Source organism: Bufo gargarizans, chromosome 2, assembly GCF_014858855.1.
Source record: "Bufo gargarizans isolate SCDJY-AF-19 chromosome 2, ASM1485885v1, whole genome shotgun sequence".
Lineage (NCBI taxonomy): Eukaryota > Metazoa > Chordata > Amphibia > Anura > Bufonidae > Bufo > Bufo gargarizans.
In genome coordinates, this window is record NC_058081.1 from 561,937,468 (window position 1) to 561,959,534 (window position 22,067).

Sequence of the window (22,067 nt, forward strand, 5' to 3'; positions counted from 1 at the left end):
TGCTAAGAATTGTGACTGGTTCTAATTTAAAGTATAGACATCCTCAAATTCAATGATTCAGGATTATGATTGATATTATGTCTCCTCGACCAGTAATAGGGATCCCTAGCGTAGTTTTCAAGCTTAAAGAGGACCTTTCATCTGGCAAAAAATTGTGAACTAAGTATCATGATATATACAGCGGCGCCCAGGGATCTCACTGCACTTACTATTATCCCTGGGCGCCGCTCAGTTCTCCTGCTATGCCCTCCGGTATGTTCGGTCACTGGGTTATAGTAGGTGGAGACTTAGGGGACTTGGTTATAGTAGGAGGAGACTGCCCTTGTTCTCCTGGCCGTCTTCTTCTCCCAGGCTGTGAGCTCTGCGCTGCGATTGGCCAGCACTACAGCCTGGGAAAAGGAGACACCCAGGAGAACAAGGGCAGTCTCCTCCTACTATAACCAAGTCCCCTAAGTCTCCACCTACTATAACCCAGTGACCGAACATACCGGAGGGCATAGCAGGAGAACTGAGCGGTGCCCAGGGATAATAGTAAGTGCAGTGAGATCCCTGGGCGCCGCTGTATATATCATGATACTTACTTCACAATTTTTTGTCAGATGAAAGGTCCTCTTTAAAGGGCTTAAAGTAATTATAATTAAAAAAAAAACTCAACATCAATTACAAACCTTGTTTTGCTGTGCCTAGCCTTCTGAACCACTTAGACTCTTATGTCAGATACATGCTTACTAAGAACTATTGGATTATTAAGTGGAACTTGCGATATATAACCAATGCACAGTCACTTGTTTGTTGAACCAATAGATAATGGCATGTGGTATGTGAAGTCCCTGGACACAAGTCTCAGGGGTGTTACTGTTACATAGTGAGTTGATAAGCTGCATTCACAACTCCTTTACTTAGTAAATGTTGCAGTCAGCAAACAATGTGGAATACTGTAAGTCTTGCAGTCATTGACTATGCTGGCCTACTAGGAATTCTACTATTTGTTGGAAGGCACAGTATCATCTATCAGGGTAGTAAAGGCGGTGCTGCTGTCAGGGTTCCATGCAAATAAGGGGCCCAAAGTAAACTGTGGGCTCCGACCGCTACCCACCAGTTGCTGTATTGTTTATGATGTAGGTAAATGCAATAAATAAGTGTAGGGTCCATTCACATCCGCAAATTGCAGCTCTACAAAACACTGATACCAACCATGTGTGTCCCGTATTTTGCAGTCCCACACATTCCGCCTAATGTTAGAAATGCTTATTCTTGTCTGCAAAACAGAAAGGAATAGGACATGGTCTATGTTTTTCGCAGGGCTGTGGAATGGGCATACAGATGTAGAAAGCACGCGGTTTGGTGTCCACATCTTTTGCTGGCCCATTGAGATGAAATACAGTCGTGCGAATCGACCCTAAATGAACAGACTTCAACCTATGTTCTGTCCTATCTCTGCCAATGTCCCACAAAGTATACGGTATGAGCCTAAGAGGCCGCATAAAGATTATGGAAGACATTTATCATTACTGGAGTTTTCATTGCTGGACTTGATTACCACTGTGCTGCCGGAGGATGCACCAAATATATTTAGAGGCACAGGGCTCTCGTGGACTTGGTGCATCCTCTATGTCTTAACTCACACCAGAAAACTAGCGTGAATGCATATAATTGTGCCAACCTGCTGCCCTCCCCTCCTCCTGTCCTCGCCTTGCTCCCTTTTCTCAACACTTTTCAGAAAGGGAAAACTCACAAATTTTGCACAAACATTGTAATGGTGCAGAACCCCAAGCAACAAAACAGAGGTTAAACAATAGTGAATTTATTAAATAAAAGGCAGTACAGTCCAAACCAGTAAGCATATACAGGTAACCAACCCGAATAATAACCTGTGCAGGGAAACACCAAGGGGACAGCCAGTTATCAGGCCAAAGTTCTTATGCGCAGTATTAGTCCGTGTAACGTGGTACCTAGGGATTTCCAGGGTCCGATCCAAGGTCATACATGAGACAAACTGTTCAGCAAAGATGATGTATCTAGAGGCAGTCTTTAGAGATAAATCGAGGAAGGCAGTGGTCATGCACAGGTAAGTCTGGGAGAATATGAACTGCAACATACACCCGGGTTGTCAAAACAACAGTGGCAACCTTATAAGTACCTGCTAGCCAATCACAAAGTGCCATGTGTCTATTCCTCATAGGTCATATAATGACCCTAATCCCTGACACTTGTGCGGCCTAGTCTGGTCCTTAGTCACTTAACCCATGCCTGCCCTCTAATCTACTAGATTTTACGTGCAGGTATTTTCCCCGTCAGCGGCCGGCGTAGCGAATAAGATGCGCTTACGTTCGGCCGCGTATCCTTTTGTGAACCTCCTCTCGAGCGTGCACGCAGACGCTCGAGTGGCACAGCATGAATACATGATCGCGTCGGCACGGAACCTGCAGGTAATACCGGAGACAGGACCGGCGGCTGCAAGCCACCATCAGTCCGGTCAAACTGCCTCCGAGACCCTGGCGGTCTTCCCCTCCGGCGACCATGCGGACGCACTACCACGTCTGCCCGCAAAGGAGTCGGAACCGAAGACTCCCCAGGCACATGCGTGACCTGTCCCACTACTTCAATGGGGTCCCCCGCAGGCCGAGCCCCAGAAGGACCCCTGGGGGTCCCAGTGTATCGCGGAACTGGAGAGTGTCTTACAAACATGAAGTAAGCCAAAATGTGTGACTTTTTTTTTGGGTGTAAATAGTCCCCCTATAGTTTTCCAATTATTTTGAAATCAGTGGTATGCTTGAGAACAGGTATCCCTCAGGTGCCTATGCTATAGGGTACACGATGGAGGTTGTTGGAGACAAAAGGGGACACAATAAGGGCTCTTATCATTAGCCCCTTGGGAGCCAGATATTTCTGATGTATTTAACAGGCAGCGACAATTATTGCTAGGTTTTCTTATTTATCTTTTAACCACCAAATATCTATGTAGAAAAATCTGAACACTACCTGGAGTCTAGTGCTCCATTATTCAACAGTAGCCCAATGTAATCTGAATATGTGAATGTATCAATGTCACTGAATTAATGCATTACACACTGCACTGGGTTCCATTACGTTTTTTGGGACCGCTGTTACAATGCCTGATCCTTGGATGCTGCAACTAAATATATTTTGCAATACCACAAGAACTTTTGGCCACCAATTGCTATAATAGAGGATATAAAATAAAGTTTGCAACCCACAAATGTACGTATATAGTAGTTATAAGCTAAATAAGCTTTTTGAAAAGTCCATGCCTGATCCAGACACATGTTTCTGTGATGCATTATACTGTATCTCTTCTATAAGAGGACCTCCCCTGTGAGGGACCATTTTTCATTGCAATTTTGGGGGATCTTCTCAAATATTTTTCAATTTAACTTAGGAATTTAGGTTCTGTGGTTAAACTTTGAACATAACATTTTTTAAATTTGCTCTTAAATTCCATAACTTTGACTTTTGGTGGACGTGTTATTCCAATGTATATCATTTACAGAACTAAGATCTATTGAACTAATATACTGTGAAAATAATGCCAGAGCAAACTTCTTAAATGTATATCCTGATGATATTCTTCTGTTTTCATCTCTATCTGCAGGATAACAGTGATAAGCTTCTTTGTACTCTTACTCAGCTGGGGATCAATGGGACTTGAGATGGCCACAGCTGTGGTAGGTCTTACACAATACACTTTCTAATCTGTTATAATAAAGAGTTAAAGATTATAGTACAGTATTTTGCAGAGAGAATCAAATACAAACATTTTAGGAATATCATATTTTCAATTTTTCTCACTTGTGTAAACTCTCGAGGAGGAAAAAGTTCTTCATGCACAATGAACATGACATGTTCTACCTGCTCATGTCCAAGTCTTTGTTCCTAGACGCAAGGTCTTATTCTTCAGGCAACAGTAGTGTTGTCCACTTTCTACTCCTCTAATATCCATAGAAATCCAGTCAGACTTTGTAGAGTGGTTAATACATCATCCACTGTGAAAATATGCTTGATCGACCAGGAATTAGCAGGCTTTTCACCACCAGACCAGGGATAAATTGTCAAATAAATCAAAGGGATTACAAAATCACTGGGCATCAAATATTATAAAGTCATTGTACCACCAAGGACTGGTCTTGATGCTGATGTTACCTTTGGACAATAGAGAATGGACACTCACTATATCACTATCAACCAAATCATGTATACTTCCATGACAACTAGTCTCCTTCATCTAACAATAATTTACATAGATATTACACGATAAATTTAACCAAGCCATTGGATGTTGAATATATGGTCCCATGTGCTACAAGAATTCCCTGTAGACTGCTATCCCCATGTGACCTTACTGATGATGGAGACCCTTTTATGTGACAACTTTCAGGAGTCTACTGTGGTGATATCTGGTATGTGTGAAATTACTGCACTAGAGTATCACCTAAAGGGCACCATTCTTGTAATGTCCTGCTCTCCTTAGCTTGTGAGGCAGCTTTGAGAATAGGCAGAAGATATTGGAATGGAAAATATTGAATAGTGCTAAGAGATAATTAAAAAGTAGTTTAGCGTGGAGTTAAGCTTTTACATACCTAAGGTGGTGCTACTCTACTTGACACCGCTTATGAGAGCACACATTTGTGAAGCAGCATGGCTTTATCATGCTACTGTTCATCCATTGCTTGTGTAAGTCTAGTTAGAGATATAACAGAATTAGCATTACAAACTTTCCTATAGCAACTAAAGAGATAAGAGTCACATCCATTCCCTGGTGCCTGGGGGGGGGGGGGGGGGCACATAAGAAACCATTAGTAGTATAAATGGCATATGGTAGACAGGCCCTGCTACAATTTTACACTGTGGCCCAAGGGCTTCAAGTTAATCCTCTGCCTACCATAATATAATTTTTTTTAATTCTAAATCCATATGGAGATGCTCACTTTTTGCACATTTTCAGATAAGTAATAACTCATGTCATTGTCATTGACAATTAGACCCCACAGAATTCAGGCAACTTCTTCCCTGAAGACAACCTCCTGGAGTGTTCTCTAAACTGAGGACATAAGTCTAATGCTCTGTTTTTGTATGAATCAATTGTCAGAGTTGTACTGTGTCTTTCATTTGCTCTCTGCTGGAGGGTCCTCCCTCCCCTATTCTATTCTGTGTCCTGCCCGCATGCCCATCAAGCCCCGTGAAGCGAGATAATTTAATTGGTCTATTTTATGTGCTGGGTCAGTGGTTTCCCCCACCCCTCACCCTCTGTCACATCTGTCAGATTTAATTAGCATCCAAAACTAGGTATTACTGCAGTTCTGTTGAACCAGAATCACGTTGCTCAATTCACAGACACCTCTTTTGCCTCCCCCCAGCCATGTTTAACTCTCTATGGGTCTGGAGTTCAAGTTCATTACCATTACGGGAATACTGAACGAGAAAACGTTTGCTGAGTCAATTGGGAAAACAGCGGGATGAGATGTCCTCAGCATGCAGAGACCAAATAGTTTTGGTTTCAAGAATGACCCAGTCAGTTCCCATTCATTGTGGTGTCATGTCTTTTTTCTTACCTGAGCTGAAATAACACAGGGATATAGGAGATATACTATATATGGAGTTGCACTCCACTTTGCCCTCAATACATAATGACTGCAGAGTCAAGCATTTTAGCAATTAAGTGTTGCCTGTATATAAGGCTGGATAACTTAGTAAATTAGCCTGGTATTACATATTTAATATTTTTAATAATTTTTAATATTTTTTTGTTGAGTGAGGGTGTTTGATTTAACTTTTAATACAAAAAAAGTTAAGTGTAGTGTGTAGGATGGTTGTAATGTAGAACCATGGACACAGATATTTTTGCATTAAAACTGTATTGATTAAAAGGTATGATATTTTTCATCAGAACTACTTAAGTTTTTTCATCATAAATTGACTTTAATGTCTGAAATGCAAATATTCTATTTTTAAAGGGGTATTCCGGTTTTGTAATTTTTAGCATCAATTGACAGAAAACAACACATACTATCATTTACTAATTGTTTATTTGTAATGCCCCATTTTCCTGCACTCCATACTGGTCAAATGACATATAGAACTTTTTTCTTTTATGATAAAAGTTACAATTTACTGCAATTGTTACTAAAAAAGATAACAAAGCAAATACCACTGAAGTTTTTGTAACATCCTTAGGGCTCATGCACACGAGCGTTTTTCCCTTCCGATTCCGTTCCTTTTTTTTTGTGGACCGTATGCGGGACTATTCACTTCAATGGGGCTGTAGAAAATGCAGAAGTTACTCCTTGTGCATTCCGTTTCCATTTGTCCGTGTAGGCCATTCCGCAAAAAAGTTGTGCATGTCCTATTATTGTCCACAAATCAAGGTCCAAGACCCCATTCAAGTCAATGGGTCCGCAAAAAATACGGAAAGCACACGGAACACATTCGTTTGCCATCCATATTTCATCCGTATTTTGCGGATCCATACTGTAGAAATGCTATGCCCAGCCCGTATTGCTCATGTGTTTGGTGATTAATAAGTTACTCTTTCTGTAAATGGTCCGCAAAAAAATGATCAAATACGGAAACCATACGGATATGTTTAGTGCAATAACGGAACGGAAGAGGACTTAAATCAGAGAAAAGATATGGAACAACAGATCAGTGAAAAACGGATCGCAAAATAACAACGTTCATGTGCATGAGCCCTTAGTATGTGGTATCACAAAACAGTATTTGCTATCCCTGTAATAAGCTGTACAATATAATGAACACATTATTTATGGTGATTGGTAGAAGGAAAAAAATATTATTTAGTGTTTTAGTGTTATGCCTGTGAAGAAAATAGCTTTTTAAGCACAGAAAATGTGGCCCTTCCAACACAGCAGGTCTGTTGTGTAATGGTAACTCTTCTGCCTGACATACAGAAGGTCTGAAGTTCAAATCCTGATGAAGATTTTTTTAAATAATTTCTACTGTAAAAGTCTATGCGCTGGAAGAGGACCTCTCTCCCAACCCATATCCAACACAGTTCCATTAGTATTCATTGCATTGAATATTATAATAATCAATGCATTGATGTTCCAGTTGGAAGAGAAAGGAGATGGAGAGACCTGATGCTACAGACACAATCACCATGCACTAAGTCTTGCACTCGGATGTAAACACAGGGTGCAGGTCACAGATAGCAATTACGTTGGAGGAGTCAAAATGCACTCAGATCATTATCATCTGACATATAATGTCGTAAGGTTGACTGCTGATGTTATTTATTTTTGTGTGCGGAACTGGAAAACCCCTTTAAGTGAAGTATGAAATAAGGTAGTTTAACTGGTATCTGAAACCTAACATTGCATTATTTAGTCTTCTACTTCACACAGAAATCTACAGATTTAGGCTGGTTTCACACGGGCGTTGCGGAAAAAGATGCGGGTGCGTTGCGGGAACATGCACGATTTTTCAGCACGAGTGCAAAACATAGTAATGCGTTTTGCACTCGCGTGAGAAAAATCGGCATGTTTGGTACGCAAACCCAAAATTCTTCACAGAAGTTCGGGTTTGGGTTAGGTGTTATGTAGATTGTATTATTTTCCCTTATAACATGGTTATAAGGGAAAATAATAGCATTCTTAATACAGAATGCTTAGTACAATAGGGCTGGAGGGGTTAAAAAAATAAAAATAAAATTTAACTCACCTTAATCCACTTGTTCGCGCAACCCGGCTTCTCTTCTGTCTTCATCTTTGAGGAATAGGACCTTTGATGACGTCACTGTGCTCATCACATGGTCCATCACATGGTCCATCTCAATGGAATTCCTAGCCTCACTTTCCAATCCTAACACTAATAAATAAAAAAGTAAAATGATTAAACCTAAAGTCCATAATATTCTGATTTATTAACACATTGAAACCTGTGAAACCCAGATTAATTAAAATATAATAGAAAACATAGTGACTAATATTTAAAAAGATTGCATTGCACAATTTCAGTGTTTTATTTATCAGGGTTCGGAAAAATGTATATTAGGGGTAGGAAATTTGCACTAGGATTAGGAGATGTCTATTAGGGGTATGGTGAGGAAAGATGTGCAGATTCATTTTATTAGGGTTAGGAAATGTTAGGGTTAGGTTTAGGATATGTGTACAGATTCCGGTAAAATTACCTTTTTTCATACTTCATACAGAATGCCTGCATTTCATTATTTGCCTGTAACATGCACCCTTAAAACAAAATTAAAATTACATTTAAATAAACATCAGCTCTTCTTTTTGTTTCTTTTGTTTCTATGCAGGGATTGAGTGACTTTTGCTCTGATCCAGATGCATTTGTGTTAAATCAAACCCAAGTGGTGACAAATATCAGTCCAGGTAAGACATTGATGTAAGTCTACTTTCACACTGATGTTTTGGATTTCCATTTGGGAGATCCGTTCCAGGCTCTCACAAGCGGTCCAAAACGGATCAGTTTGCATTCTAATGCATTCTGAATGGAAAAGGATCCGCTCAGAATGCATCAGTTCAGTCTCCATTCTGTTTTGGAGACAGACACCAAAATGCTGCCTGCAGCCAAACAGATCCGTCCTGGCACACAATGTAAGTCAATGGGGACGGATCCGTTTTCTCTGACACAATCTGGCACAAAAGAAAACGGATCCGTCCTCCATTGACTTTCAATAGTGTTCAAGACGGATCTGTCTCGGCTATGTTAAAGATAATAAAAATGGATCCGTTCTGAACGGATGAAGACGGTTGTATTTTCTGAATGGATCCGTCCATGACGAATCCGCATAAAACGCGAGTGTGAAAGTAGCCTTAGCCTTCATGACTACACAAATGTAAAGTCAGAGGACAATTGTTTCACATTAATCCGGATATTATATTCCCAGTATGACTTTATTATTTTATTTGAGTCCTTATAGCTTTAATGTTTAACTAGAGCTACTCAACCCTGCTATACAATGTATAGAGCGGAGGGTATTATAATGTGGCATTGTTGAGACTGAATTGTGATCCTCTTTATTTATTAGTAGTAGAAACCAGTAGAACCAGAGATCATCCCAGGAAGCACATGAGACATGAATAGGATATTGTTTCAGTTTTATTGTGAGGAGCCAAAATATAAATTTCCATCTGGAGTAAGAGCTGAGCAACTCGGGGGCCTTCCAGAATTCAATGCAGTAGAATTGGAGCAGATGGCTTATATAGGTCATTTGTTTAGTGTAGTGTTTGTTTAATGCAGTTTTCATGGAATTATAAAATTATGGCAAATTGGATACATTAGTGGAAAGGGGATTAAGAAGAAGAGGTAATAGAGTCATTAAAGGGGCTGTCTCATCTTAGACATTGGTGGCATATCACTAGGATATGCCCCCTATCTCAGATAGATGCGGATCCTAAATTTGGCACCCGCACCTATATCCAGAATGGCCTATGAAGTCATGCGCGGCATGCTCTCCATGAATTTCTATGACAGTTGCGAAAATAGCTGAGTGAGCATGCTGAGTACTGGGACGGGGGTCCTGCACCTCTCATATGAATGGAGTCGTGTATAGGGGACAAACAGCTGATCAGCGGGGGTCCCAGGTATCAGACCCACACCGATCAGATACTGATGTCCTCTAAGGGATAGGTCATCAGTATTAAAGTCTTAGAAAACCCCTTTAAACTTCATAGATTCTTTCTTTGCTGTTAAGTGCATTAGCTTTATTCCTACTGGACTATGCATGAGGGTTAAAAAGAAACATCTAAAAATGAAAAAAAATATGATGAAACAGTTTTTCAAATTGCCTTGCTTATACATTTCCTACCGTTTTGTGTCTCCAATTACACACTACAGACAATCCCTGTGTTATCTAATTTAGTAGACATACTCACTTGCCACTGGCTTCTACCTATTAATAGAGTTGAGCGGACACCTGGATGTTCGGGTTCGCCAAGTTCGGCCGAACTTCGCAAAAAAGTTCGAGTTCGGGACCCAAGCTGGACCCCGAACCCCAACCCCAACCCCATTAAAGTCAATGGGGACCCAAACTTTAGAGCACTAAAATGGCTCTAAAAAAGTCATGGAAAGGGCTAGAGGGCTGCAAATGGCATCAAAATGTGGTTAAGAGCGTGGCAAGTGCTCTGCAAACAAATGTGGATATGGAAATGACTTAAAATAACATACAATACGTAAAAATAAAAAATAATAATCTTGATCTAGGAGAAGGAGGTCCATATGGAGTAGGAGGTTGAGGAGGCGGTGGATGTGGCGGTGTAGGTGGAAGCGGCGGTGGAGGAGGTAGCCAACACAGTTTTTTTGTTTTGTTCTTTATTTTATTTTTTATTATTTTTTTGTTAAAATTTGGGTAGACCCCAAAACATTGGGAAATATAAAAAATAAAACAAAGAGAAAGTGCGCTGGAATACAACAATGGCTGGGTGAGGCCGGTATACATGTCTGTTCTGCACAAGGTACGGACAAGTCCTGTGGGATCCCTGCCTGGTTCATTTTAATGGCTGTGGACAGGCGGCTGCGCTTGTCTGTGATAACCACCTTTTGCTGTGCTAAACAAACGTTCAGACAATACACTGGCTGCAGGGAAGACCAGCACCTCCAAGGCATAAAGGGCAAGCTCAGGCCATGTGCCCAATTTGGAGACCCAGAAGTTGAAGGGGGCAGACCCATCAGTCAGTATGTGTAGGAGTGTGCACACATACTGCTCCACTATGTCGCACGTCTCCGTGACGTCCACGATCCAATTGGATATCTTCCCTATCAACTTTCAATGTTCATTTATGCGCCTACCAGGGTGATCACGGGTAACGGGGAATCAGGGTTCCATGCTGGAGAGGGAGCCTGAGACAGGGATACCACATCCAAGGGAGGTCAATGGCTGAAATGTGATCGGGTGGAAGGTATTAAATTAAATTAAGCACATGCGCCAGGCAAGGGATGTGCATCAAACCAGCTAGGCCCAGAGCTGCTACGAGATTTCGCCCATTATCGCACAGCACCAGGCCGGGCTTGAGGCTCACTAGCACCAACCACTCATCGGTCTGTTGTTCCATGCCCGTCCACAGCTCCTGCGCGGCGTGGGGTTTGTCCTCCAAACAGATAAGTTTCAAAACTGCCTGCTGTCGTTTACCCCTGGCTGTGCTGAAGTTGGTGGTGAAGGTGTTACGCTGACCGAATGAGGAGGCGGCAAAGGATGAGAAAGCAGAGTAGGAGGAGGAAGCAACAGGAGGCAAAGAGAAACGCCCTGCAATCCTCGGTGGTGGAAGGACATGTGCCAAACTGCTATCTGCCTCAGGCCCAGCCGCCATTGCATTTACCCAGTGTGCTGTTAGGGAGATATAGCGTCCCTGACCATGCTTACTGGTCCACGTATCTATAGTTATGTGGACCTTGCCACAGATGGCGTTGCGCAGTGCACACCTGATTTTGTTCCCCACTTAGTTGTGCAGGGAAGGGATGGCTCGCCTGGAAAAGTAGTGGCGGCTGGGCACAACGTACTGTGGGACAACCACCGCCATCAGATTCTTAAAACGGTCCTTGTCCACCAGACAGAATGACAGAATTTCAAAGGCCAGGAATTTTGAAATGCTGGCATTTAGGGCCAGGGATCACGGATGGCTAGGGGGGTACTTCCTCTTTCACTCCAATGTTTGGGAGATAGACAGCTAAACACTTCCATGGGACATTTTGGAGATGCTTGATGACCGAGGTGGTGGTGTTGCTGTCACATCCTCTGTTTGCGGGGTGACAGGTGCCACTGTCAATCCAGAGGGGGATGAAGAGGCCGAGACTGCAGCAGAAGAGGAAGCAGGAGGAGCCAGAGACCTTTCTTGGTTTTTGAGTTGTCTACTCTGTGTCGAGGGTACCCCAAGTAGAGTCCCTTTTTTAAATACACACTCACAGGCCTAGAGGCCCACTTTATTCTGCTTTAAAAGATAAATATTCCCTTGCTTGGAGCTGTGTCCTAGTAATTAAAAATGACACTTACCCATCCTAAAGATAATGATGGGAGCTTCAAAAGCACCCCTGCCGAGGCTCATTGTAAAATACTGGATCCTGGGAAAATGTGAAACATTCTGACTACAGTCCCAGCAGGGGACCAGAGAGAGAGATGGGAAAGTGACCTGTTGAACCTTTGAGGGACTCAAACATAGTCATTTTTCATATCTCTGGTCGTAGGCATATTCTGCACTGGCTAAGGCCGGATTCAACCTCCGTGGACCAGTGCGATCACGGAGATATCAAACAGTATGTTCTTGTGCCCTTGGAAGGCTGAAAAGCCAGCTTTAAGTCGTCCTGGAGAACCATAAGCCCCAGCAGAGTCAAGTTTGGTCTTGTTAGACTCGTAAAATCATAAGGGTCATTAATACATAAATGTCATAGCTGTAATTAGTGGTTCCACAGAACTGTGGGCTCAGCCAGAATAAGGACATTCTGGGCTGACCTTAGCTGGGTCATAAACCTTTCTGACACCTCATTGACCCTGCCCACATGTTCGTACCATTAGTGGGAAGAACTGCTGGCACCTCCTGTTTTAGAACTGGTATAAGGTGCTGTCAGGGCATTGTATGTCAACCCTGCCTTGCCTTAACACCTGGATTTATATCGCTTTCTAAATGTCAGTGCTCAGGGTCCACTGATATTATACCAATCGGATTACACAACGGTTTCAAGGACTGGAACGGAGGAACTTAAATATACTTTTCATCCATTATCCCTTATATTTTAACTGTCGTGAATTACTAGAACCGTGAATTATTATTATCTAGAATAGTAATTTTTCTGTAAATGTAAATATGCAGTTTTTCCTTTCACCTTTTATTAAAAGATTGAAAAATCTTATTTGCTAAGTCTTCCGTGTTCTAAGCAAAGGTTACCATTTTGTGTAAGAAAGGTCATTTTGATTGTTGCTTGGCTGACCGATTGCGATCGGTCAGCAAGCGGTAGCTGGTTGATTCCTTGATTTGCATGAGGGTGAGTGACCGGTAGTTGCCGTTAAAACACGTGGTGGCAGTATACCGAATTGCATCTATAAAGGGTTAACCGGAAGCTAACCACCCCTTGATACGTGTGGTATCCGTCTGCGTACAGGTACGTTGGTTACATACTCCACTGCAGCTCGTGCTTTAGACTTAGATGCCTGGTCATGCAGGTTGTGCTCAGGTTTAGAACGTTTATGCCTCGCTTCAGGCTCTGATTGCACAGCGTGCAAACCACTCGTGTCTTGTTGTCAGCACATTGTCTGAAGAACTGCCACTCCAGGGAACTCCTTGGAGCTGGCTTTGGTGTGTTCGGTCTCTTGGTGCGGTGGACAGTAGCAGGCGTACTGTCTAGGGGATGGCTGCTCCGCTTTTGCACCCTGCTTCCTCTTTTGCTGTGCTGGTGGCTCTGTGCGATCACCGCCTCTTCCTCCAAACTACAGAGGTCACTCGCATGACCTTGATTCCATGTGGGGTCAAGGACCTCATTGTCCTCCACATCATCTTCCACCCAGTCTTCACTCCTGTCCTCCTTGTCGGTCTGCACACTGCAGAAAGCCACAGCAGTTGGCACCTGTTTCGTAATCATCCGAGACGTGCTGCGGTGGTCCTCCCATGTACTCATCCTGAAACATAAGTGGCTTGCCATCGGTGCACTTAATCTCTTTCACTTCTGGGGCAGGGCTATGTGGATGGCCCTGCTAGCAGAGTCATCAAAAAGCAGAAGAGACTGCTGCATGACTTGGGGCTCAGACTGCTTGGCTGATTTGCAAGGGGGTGAGGTGATAGACTGATGGCCATGGGCTGCAGGTGCCAACTCTGATCTTTCAGCAGGGGACTGGGTGGAAGACAATGTGAAGGAACTGGAGGCACTGTCAGCCACCCAATCTACTAGCGCCTGTACTTGTTCTGGCATCGCCATTCGTAGAGCGGCATTCGGCCTACTAAATAACGGTCAAGGCTCTGTCGCCTACGTGCACATGAGGAAGGTGTTTCATTTGGGCGTGTAGCTGGCACAGATCGACCACATCCTCTCCCTGCACAGATGGAAACAAATATGATTGTGGGATGAGATGACTAGGGTTTGTTTGTAGCTTGAAACCATAGAGACATATAGGTTTGCATACTAGCTGTGCAGACAGTGGTAGGTTATTTATTATTATTATTATTTTTTTTTTTACGCACTTATATAGTGCTACTATATTCCGAAGCGCTTTACAGACATTAGCATCACACTGTCCCCAATGGGGCTCACAATCTAAGTTCCCTATCCACACTTTTGGAGTGTGGGAGGAAAGCGGAGTACCCAGAGGAAACCCACGCAAACACAGGGAGAACATACAAACTCCATGCAGATGTTGTCCTTGGTAAGATTCTAACTCAGGACCCCAGTGCTGCAAGGCACCAGAGCTAATCACTGAGCCACCGTACTTCTCTTTTATTTTAGATTAAAAATGTTTAAAGGTCTACACACTCTTTAACCCCTTCCCGACATATGACATAATAGTAAGTCATGGTGGTGCGTGCCTGATCACTGCAGGGGCCCCTGAAGTCCCTAATAGCCCCGCCCCTGCTGTATCTGCCGGCATCGCTATAAAAGCCGGCGGATTAACCCTATCTATGCCACGGTCAGCGCTGACCGCAGCACAGAAGGTGCATGCGGTGGGTGAGGGAGCCCATCGGGTCCCCACACTGCTGTGGCAGGGACCCAATGGGTGACAAGGCAGCCCGATGCCATGCACAGGCTGCCCAATGCCTTGCATGGCATCGGGACCTGCCTTCTAGGCAACCTGTTAGGCCTCTTACACACGGGCAAGTTTTCCACATGGGTGCAATGCGTGAGGTGAACGCATTGCACCCGCACTGAATTTCTATGGGGCTGTGCACATGAACCGTGATTTTCACGCATCACTTGTGCGTTGCATGAAAATCACAGCATGCTCTATATTGTGCGTTTTTCACACAACGCAGGCCCCATAGAAGTAAATGGGGCTGCGTGAAAATCACAAGCATCCGCAAGCAAGTGCGGTTGCAGTGCGAATTTCACGCATGGTTGCTAGGAGATGATCGGGATGGGGACCCGATCATTATTATTTTCCCTTATAACTCACCTCATCCACTTGTTCGCGCAGCCCGGCTTCTCTTCTGTCTTCTTCTTTGATGACCTGGGAGTAAAAAGACCTTTGGTGATGTCACTGCACTCATCACATGGTCCATCACATGATCTAGCACCAAACATAATTTTGTTTTCAAAAATGCTTTATTATGTAAAACTGAAACAAACAAAGAAAGTAGACATATTTGATATCATTGTGTCCTAACAACCTGCTCTATAAAAATAGCACATGATCTACCCTGTCAGATAAATGTTGTAAAAATAAAAAATTAAAATGGTGCCAAAACAACCATTTTTTTATTAAAAATCATATGTACCCCCCAAATAGTACCAATAACACTGGCACCTTATCCCCTAGTTTCCAAAATGGGGAAACTTTTTGGGAGTTTCCACGTAAGGGTGCATCACGGGGGCTTCAAATGGGACATGGCATCATATGGCGCTTCTTTTCTTCTGTGCCCTGCCATGTGCCCTGCCATGTGCCCTTACATCAGTTTACGACCAGTGGGGTGTTTCTGTAAACCATTTTGTTTGGCTGTTAACCCTCAATGTGTTAAAGAAAAACATGGATTAAAATGTAAAATCTGTAGAATATTCACATATAGGTTGTTAATATATGCTAAAAATGTTTTTGAGGCCGGGTTCGGCTGATGTTCTTATATTCATTAAAGTCAATAAAAAGAACCTATTAAAAAATGTTCCTTCTAATGTAAGCGACGAGCAGGGTACATCGCTCTTTCTTGTGAATAAAAATTAGCTCCATGTGGCATTCTGTGCTTCTTATTGTGTGGCAGTCTCTGCAGATTCCTTTTGTACAATGAATCATAGCTTACCTAAACTTCCGGATTATGAGTCTGGACGGCTTTGTTGTGTACATTGTATTGGTGCACTGCACTGATTTATTTTAACTCACTGGTGAGTCAATTATAACAACTTTGTTCTCTAAACATTTCTTAACATACTATTTTATGTTTTGTGTTAATTTCAGATATTTTACAGTATTACATCTCCTGTAACCAAGATGTTACAAATCCCTTCCGCCAGGTACAGTTATCTGTTGTCATCATTCATGAACATCAGTAATAACTAAAAGTGCACCTATCATTATTTTGTGAATAAAATCGGGAGAAAGTACCACCTTCCTTACCGTCCAGCAGCTGGTTCACCTTTCCTTGCCTTCAGACTCCCCTCGAGTATAGAATGAAAATAGAATATGGGGAGGAGGGAGATGCAGCTGCAGCTTCTCATTCATTGTTTAGGAATAGAGCACGAGGAGTAGAAGAGAGGTGGGATAGCAGGGGTAGACATCTGATTTCCTCAAAGCACACAGCACAGCTCTTACATCATACCAGGAACATCTCATCCTGGTATAGACGCAGGTTACACACAATGTTTATGGCAGTACAATACCTAATACACATCTATAGCAGTCGAAGAAGGGGTTCTAATGAGAGGTAGGCTTTATGTATTTATTTTTTAATTTAGTGACTTTGAAAAGCAATTCTCTAAAGGAGGAATATCTTGCACACACTATAGAGAGACCATAGAATAGGTTATACAGAGATGCAGAGAACTCCAGGTGCATCACTTGACCATGATAAGCCGATGAGAGCACTTGCTGGCTGAAGAGATCAGCACAAACATACCTTTTAAGGAGCTTTTAATCTGAATATGCACTTTTACTCTTCCACATTCTGCTTTAGCACGTGCCCAGATGGCAGAGCTTCACAGTGATGTGCTCTCTGATTTCTATATTGAGCTGCTTTACAGCCCTTCTTCTCCACTCTTAGCATCTGAACTGCAGATGTCACTCAGAGCAGAGATATTGGGAAGCAGTTCACTGCAAAGAGCACTTCAGAGTGATGCTCCTCTTCCTCATGAGCTCTTGCATGAGCAGAATCTTGAAGAATAAAAATTCATATTCACCCTACTCCTGACAATAAAAGCTGCACAAAAGGTATGATTGTCCAGCTCTACCCAGTCCCTACCTAGTGCGGTCAGCAGTTTACTATGGACAAAACTGCTGGCAGACTCCTTTTACTATGAAAAATATGACACAATGGCTAATATACCTCTATGCACACATTCACACTAATTTTTGTATACAGAGATTGACCATGTCACAGAGAGCACTCTCCAACATTCACCCTCAACTTTATGGATTGGAAAGAGAAGCAGTACCACAATTTCCAGCAGCAGAGGTAAGATGGGACTGATCAAGAACACTATAGATATAGAGGTCTTCTCTACTAATAAGGCTTACCTTTGAAAAATAATGTGGATGTCTTTAGACTAAGGGTTCATGCACATGATCCTGTCCATATTGCGGTCCGCAAACCTCCGATCCAAAAAATACTAGTACATTCCATGTGCAATCTGCATTTTCTCACTTCCATAAATACAAACCGTATTCCAAAAAAGTTGGGACACTAAACAAATTGTGAATAAAAACTGAATGCAATGATGTGGAGATGGCAAATGTCAATATTTTATTTGTAATAGAACGTAGATGACAGATCAAACGTTTAATCCGAGTAAATGTATCATTTTAAAGGAAAAATACGTTGATTTAAATTTTCACGGTGTGAACAAATCCCCCAAAAGTTGGGACAAGTAGCAATAAGAGGCTGGAAAAAGTAAATTTGAGCATAACAAAGAGCTGGGAGACCAATTAACACTAATTAGGTCAATTGGCAACATGATTGGGTATAAAAAAGAGCTTCTCAGAGTGGCAGTGTCTCTCAGAAGCCAAGATGGGTAGAGGATCACCAATTCCCACAATGTTGCGCAGAAAGATAGTGGAGCAATATCAGAAAGGTGTTACCCAGCGAAAAATTGCAAAGACTTTGCATCTATCATCATCAACTGTGCATAACATCATCCGAAGATTCAGAGAATCTGGAACAATCTCTGTGCGTAAGGGTCAAGGCCGTAAAACCATACTGGATGCCCGTGATCTCCGGGCCCTTAAACGACACTGCACCACAAACAGGAATGCTACTGTAAAGGAAATCACAGAATGGGCTCAGGAATACTTCCAGAAACCATTGTCAGTGAACACAATCCACCGTGCCATCCGCTGTTGCCAGTTGAAACTCTACAGTGCAAAGAAGAAGCCATTTCTAAGCAAGATCCACAAGCTCAGGCGTTTTCACTGGGCCAGGGATCATTTAAAATGGAGTGTGGCAAAATGGAAGACTGTTCTGTGGTCAGACGAGTCATGATTCAAAGTTTTATTTGGAAATCTGGGACACCATGTCATCTGGACCAAAGAGGACAAGGACAACCCAAGTTGTTATCAACGCTCAGTTCAGAAGCCTGCATCTCTGATGGTATGGGGTTGCATGAGTGCGTGTGGCATGGGCAGCTTGCATGTCTGGAAAGGCACCATCAATGCAGAAAAATATATTCAGGTTCTAGAACAACATATGCTCCCATCCAGACGTCATCTCTTTCAGGGAAGACCCTGCATTTTTCAACAAGATTATGCCAGACCACATTCTGCATCAATCACAACATCATGGCTGCGTAGGAGAAGGATCTGGGTACTGAAATGGCCAGTCTGCAGTCCAGATCTTTCACCTATAGAGAACATTTGGCGCATCATAAAGAGGAAGGTGCAACAAAGAAGGCCCAAGACGATTGAACAGTTAGAGGCCTGTATTAGACAAGAATGGGAGAGCATTCCTATTTCTAAACTTGAGAAACTGGTCTCCTCGGTCCCCAGACGTCTGTTGAGTGTTGTAAGAAGAAGGGGAGATGCCACACAGTGGTGAAAATGGCCTTGTCCCAACTTTTTGGGGATTTGTTGACACCATGAAATTCTGATTCAACATATTGTTCCCTTAAAATGGTACATTTTCTCAGTTTAGACTTTTGTTCCGTGATTTATGTTCTATTCTGAATAAAATATTAGAAGTTGGCACCTCCACATCATTGCATTCAGTTTTTATTCACGATTTGTATAGTGTCCCAACTTTTTGGGAATCCGGTTTGTAGAAATTAATATTCTTATCTGCAATACAGACAAGTATAGAACATTTGCCGAATGGACATACAGATGCGGGATGTCATCCGTGTGCTGTCCGTTCCTTTTGCAGACCCATAGAAATAAATGGGTCCATGTGCAAGCCACAAAATATGTGGATCGGACACAAATGCAAAATATGGTTATGTGTATGAGCCCTAATGCAGCTTTGAATTAGAAATTACTTTTTATACAATACAGTCGATTATCAGCCCATGTAAAAGATATGAACTATTTATGTCTTTACTTTCCAACCAGAGACACTTACTAGTGGTCCAAGCCATGCTGAATACAACAGAGGGGAACTTCCACCATCTCGTAGCTCTCTTGAACTGTCGTGGGCTCCATAAGGTAAGAGAACCCAGAAAATGTGTCTATAGCATAAGCATAACAAATCTCCTACTACAAGCTTTCTTCCGTGTGAGGGGTGGGGTAGATCTTAGCAGATCAGTCTGCATCACAATGTAGCCTCATAGCTACTGTATTTGTACAATGTAGTTAGAGCACTGACATCCCGATATAATGTATATATAGATATATATATATACATATATATATATATACGGTTTACACTAGTGTCTATTTTAAAAGGCTAGTAGTAAATTTGAGAATGTATCTTGAATTTCTGCTTATTTTTTTTAGGACTATGTAGATGCCCTCAAAGGACTATGTTATGATGGCATGGAAGGAATCCTGTTTCTATTACTATTCTCTTTCCTTTCCGCTCTCTCTTTTACGGCTGCTGTATGCAGTCTGCCCCGTGCATGGAAACGGTTTCAGAACAGGTAGGTGGCACCAAGAGGCTTGATTGACTCTTCTTACACCCTTAATCCGTGACACCATCATACTGCCTGATTCATGGTTGGCTTGGTTAGCACTATTCATGGCGTGACTGACTCCCATTCCCCCAGATATTCTTTATCTAATAAATGAGAGTGCATGCAGTCATCTCTTAGATTGCTTTATTAATGCAGAACAGGATTATTAGATTATAGGATGAATGGCTATGCAGTTTTAAGCATATGTAGAGCATTATATGAGAAACAAGGTCATGCAAGATACTTTGTCATTTTTTTTTATATGACTCTTAAAGTGAATCTGTAAGCCCTGAAACAGCCCACCAACTAGAGTATGCGGTGTACAGTGTAAGTGAAGCGGAGTCTGGTTATGTAATTTTTATATTCATATTCACTTGTGTGCTGATGCTCTGCTCCAACAAACTAGCAGTATAATGTATGGAGAGGACTCCCACGCTCATGCCCATAAGGGCTGATTCAGACGACCGTATGTGTTTTGCGGCCTGCATGTGTTTTGTGGCCGTGTGCGTTCTGCATTTTGCCAGCCCTATGATAGAAATGCCTAGGACATGCTCTATCTTTTTTGCGGAATGGACGTAGGGATGTGGAGATACACGGTGTAGAGGAGATGGAGAGGACTCAAAGAGGAGTCTTCACAATGTATGTTACTGCTGGTTTGTGGGAGCACAGCATCAGGATGAAAGTGAGTATGATGATAAAAATTACATAATCAGACTAAGCGCCATTTACACTATACGCCGCTTACTTTAGTTTAGGGGTGTCTTGTTGCTGACAGATTACCTTTACGAATTGATATATATGTAGATACACAGTATATTTTTAGATACAGAAAAGAGCTTTAAATGGTCACTGTGCTTTCAATAAACCTTGCATAGGTCAATAGTAAATGGTGATACAATAAAACTTTGTCATATATTTTATCAGAGAAAAAAATGCCTCTTTCTCCACTTTTCAGGCTCTCTCCCCCTATATTCTGCATCTTGAGAGGGTGAAACAGACTTTCAGCTCACTAAATAATCAGATTACATGCTGCTTGTAGAAGCCTATGGAACGAGTCTATAGAGAGAATGTTCTCAAGACAGAGAATATTCTTTTTTTGGGGGGGGGACTGATAAGTGGAGATAAATGCATTTTCTGATAAGATATATTACAAAGTTTCATAGTTACTTTCATACGTTTATATTAGTACGTTGAAAATTTAGGAGCGGAATCAGCATCACAATTCTATGCATTTTCCATGCAGTTTTTTTAATGCAGTTATTTGTTTGAAGCAATTTTTGGTGTGAATTTTGATATGGTTTGTAGGCTTCCCATTGATTTCAATGGGAATTTCAATATGGAATCCACACCAAGGATGTGTTCTGCAATTTGGATTAAAATAAACACATGAGAAAAAAATGCTCCATATGAACTATAGCGTGGATTTTCCATTGAAAATAATAGAAGGTGGGTAGAGAGCAGGCTCCACACAAATTTTGGTGTGGACAGTGTGCCAAAATCTTCAATGAAAAATCTGTTGTGTTAACGTGGTTTTATAGGGAATCTGTCAGCTCCAAAACACCCCCCAAATCAGCGTAAGCGGTGTATGATGCTGATTCTACTGTAATTTTTATCTTCATACTGACCGGCAGTAAACACAACGGCAGGACTCTTCCTTGCACGGCTGCTCTCTTCCAAAACCAGCTCCACACCAGTTTATTTGATGTAGCCAATTTGTAGGCCAAACCAATATTTATTATCAACATGCAGAGTGAATCGGTGATCATGAGCATATCTGCATTTGTGATGTATGCTTAGTGTTTAAACTATAGTGATCGAAAACTGTTTCTTCTTGGTTCCAGGGACCTGGATTATGATGATATGGACGAGGACGACCCTTTTAACCCCCAGGCACGTAGAGAGATGCTGCGCACGGCAGGCAGACCGCACCTGCCCAGTTTCTATAGTTACAGCAGTAGCTGCGGCAGCCACAACAGCGTGCGGGTCTCGGCCCCGCCTATATCCAACGCCCCCGTCTCACAGTACATGTGAGTAGCCGCAGACACAGGCCGGCAGCCACATGGGGGCTTTTTTTTTCCTTAAAAAAGCCATTAACAATATTAATTTGTTATTCCTGCAGAGAGACCCGC

General features: G+C 42.3%; 1 protein-coding gene across 1 annotated transcript in view; it reads left to right on the forward strand.

Annotated features, from left to right (window-relative positions):
* TTYH1 (tweety family member 1) overlaps nt 1-22,067 on the forward strand; it is a 182,194-nt gene that overhangs the window by 150,140 nt on the left and 9,987 nt on the right. Inside the window, exons 6-12 of the mRNA XM_044278176.1 lie at nt 3,614-3,686; nt 8,294-8,369; nt 16,082-16,137; nt 17,202-17,294; nt 19,379-19,471; nt 19,763-19,905; nt 21,780-21,965. Of these exons, the coding sequence (XP_044134111.1) occupies nt 3,614-3,686; nt 8,294-8,369; nt 16,082-16,137; nt 17,202-17,294; nt 19,379-19,471; nt 19,763-19,905; nt 21,780-21,965 (720 nt within the window). The remainder of the gene's footprint in view (nt 1-3,613; nt 3,687-8,293; nt 8,370-16,081; nt 16,138-17,201; nt 17,295-19,378; nt 19,472-19,762; nt 19,906-21,779; nt 21,966-22,067) is intronic.